The sequence below is a fragment of the Myotis brandtii genome, unplaced genomic scaffold (assembly GCF_000412655.1).
Source record: "Myotis brandtii unplaced genomic scaffold, ASM41265v1 scaffold486, whole genome shotgun sequence".
Classification (NCBI taxonomy): domain Eukaryota; kingdom Metazoa; phylum Chordata; class Mammalia; order Chiroptera; family Vespertilionidae; genus Myotis; species Myotis brandtii.
This window is the reverse complement of record NW_005368569.1, coordinates 1,617,561-1,619,180: the sequence shown is the minus strand read 5'-3', so window position 1 is coordinate 1,619,180 and position 1,620 is coordinate 1,617,561. Positions and strand designations below refer to the sequence as shown.

At 57.5% G+C, this 1,620-nt stretch overlaps 1 protein-coding gene across 1 annotated transcript in view; it reads right to left on the bottom strand.

Annotated features, from left to right (window-relative positions):
* Nucleotides 1-1,615, bottom strand: part of PLA2G15 (phospholipase A2, group XV) — a gene marked incomplete at its 5' end in the record, with an annotated part of 12,969 nt that extends 11,354 nt beyond the window's left edge. Inside the window, one exon of the mRNA XM_005876467.2 lies at nucleotides 1,540-1,615. Coding sequence (XP_005876529.2) covers nucleotides 1,540-1,615 — 76 coding nt within the window. The remainder of the gene's footprint in view (nucleotides 1-1,539) is intronic.
* Between the last annotated feature and the right edge of the window lie 5 nt (nucleotides 1,616-1,620).

Here is a 1,620-nt window from a genome sequence, read left to right as displayed (position 1 = left end):
TCAACAATCCACTCCCCCCTCCCCCTCCCTCCTCCCTCCCCACCAAAGCACTCCATTCCAGACAGCCTGGACTCCCTACCTCCTTCCCTCCGATATGTTCCCTGTGCCTGAAACTCTCCTGGCCACAGCTCCAGCTGCCCTGACTGGGTCCGTGGATTCTCTGTGCTTGCCCAGCCCAGACCTCATCTCTGGGGATCATCCTGGAAGCTTAAGGAAGGCAGAACCAAGGGTGCCCAACTCCCATGATTAACCGGGGCCCAGCATCCCCCTGAAGCATTTCATGGCCCAGAGCTCCCGGTGGGGGACGCCTTAGGACCAAACTACCCGCCAGTCTTACCCATCTGTCACCTGTATCATCCCCAGTAAAATACTCCCAGCAAAAAAGGCACGGGGGTCAGGCAGACTCAGTGCGTAACGTATACCTCAGCAAGCCTCTGCCTTCAGGAGTCCTGGCTGGTCACCTGCACACTAGCTCTAGGTGGGAGTGACAGTCTGCGTGGGGCATCTAAGGCCCCCAAGATGAACATCTCATCCCTGCCCACCACCCACGGCAAGGAAACGCCGTGACGCCTGTACAGCTGTCAGGGGTCAGGACCAAGAGGGGGGCAAGTAAGCAGGAGAGGTCGCCTAGCCCCAACATAGTTGAGTCCAAGTAGGTCTGAAAGGATGAGTGCAGGCAAGCTCCCTGACATCTGTTCACAGCCACAGTCCCACCTCTTACCTCTGCGTTTAGCCAGCCTCAGATTCCCTAGGGCAGTGGTTCTCAACCTGTGGGTCGCGACCCCTTTGGTGGTCGAACGACCCTTTCACAGGGGTTGCCTAAGACCATCCTGCATATCAGATATTTACATTATGAGTCATAACAGTAGCAACATGACAGTTATGAAGTAGCAACGAAAATAATGTTATGGTTGGGTCACAACATGAGGAACTGTATTTAAAGGGCCAGAAGGTTGAGAACCACTGCCCTAAGGTCTCCTCCCTCACGCCCAATACTACCCATCTGATCAGTCTGGGGGGAGCCCTGGTGGCAGGTTAAGACAGGAATCCTTTCCCCAATGAGCTTCCTTTCCGCAATGCCTTCTGAGATGTAAGGGGCTGAAAAGGTCGAGGGAGACAGCCTACCAGTCGAGCCTAAGTCAACACTAAGGCCCCAGGGGGGCCAACTCTGGGGCCACCTTACCCCCAAACCGGCCCTCGGGAGTGGGGCCAAAGGGCCTCAGTCTTTCCAGCTTAAAAAAAAAAATGGGGATACGACAAGACAAGGTTTGGGACTGACGCAGGCAGACAGACGGATGGACTACCGCAAATAACACTCCTTACCCCATAATCTACAGGGGAAGGTGACAGAGAGGGTGACCACACCCGCGACCAGCATGGCAGGAGGCGGACGGACCGACCCAGATGACAAGACGGTCCTACGTCCCCCTACCCCGTGCTTGGAGCCCATGCAAACCGGGGAGACAGTCCCCCTCACCCCCGTACCCGGTCCTGCCCGACGCAGGAGCCAACAGACCCACTACTAGACTCGTGCCTCACCCAGGACCACCGGAGGGGGGCGTCCGGTCGGAAGCGCCGGGTCTGCGAGCAGCAGGAGGAGCAGGAGGCCCCCCGGGAGCA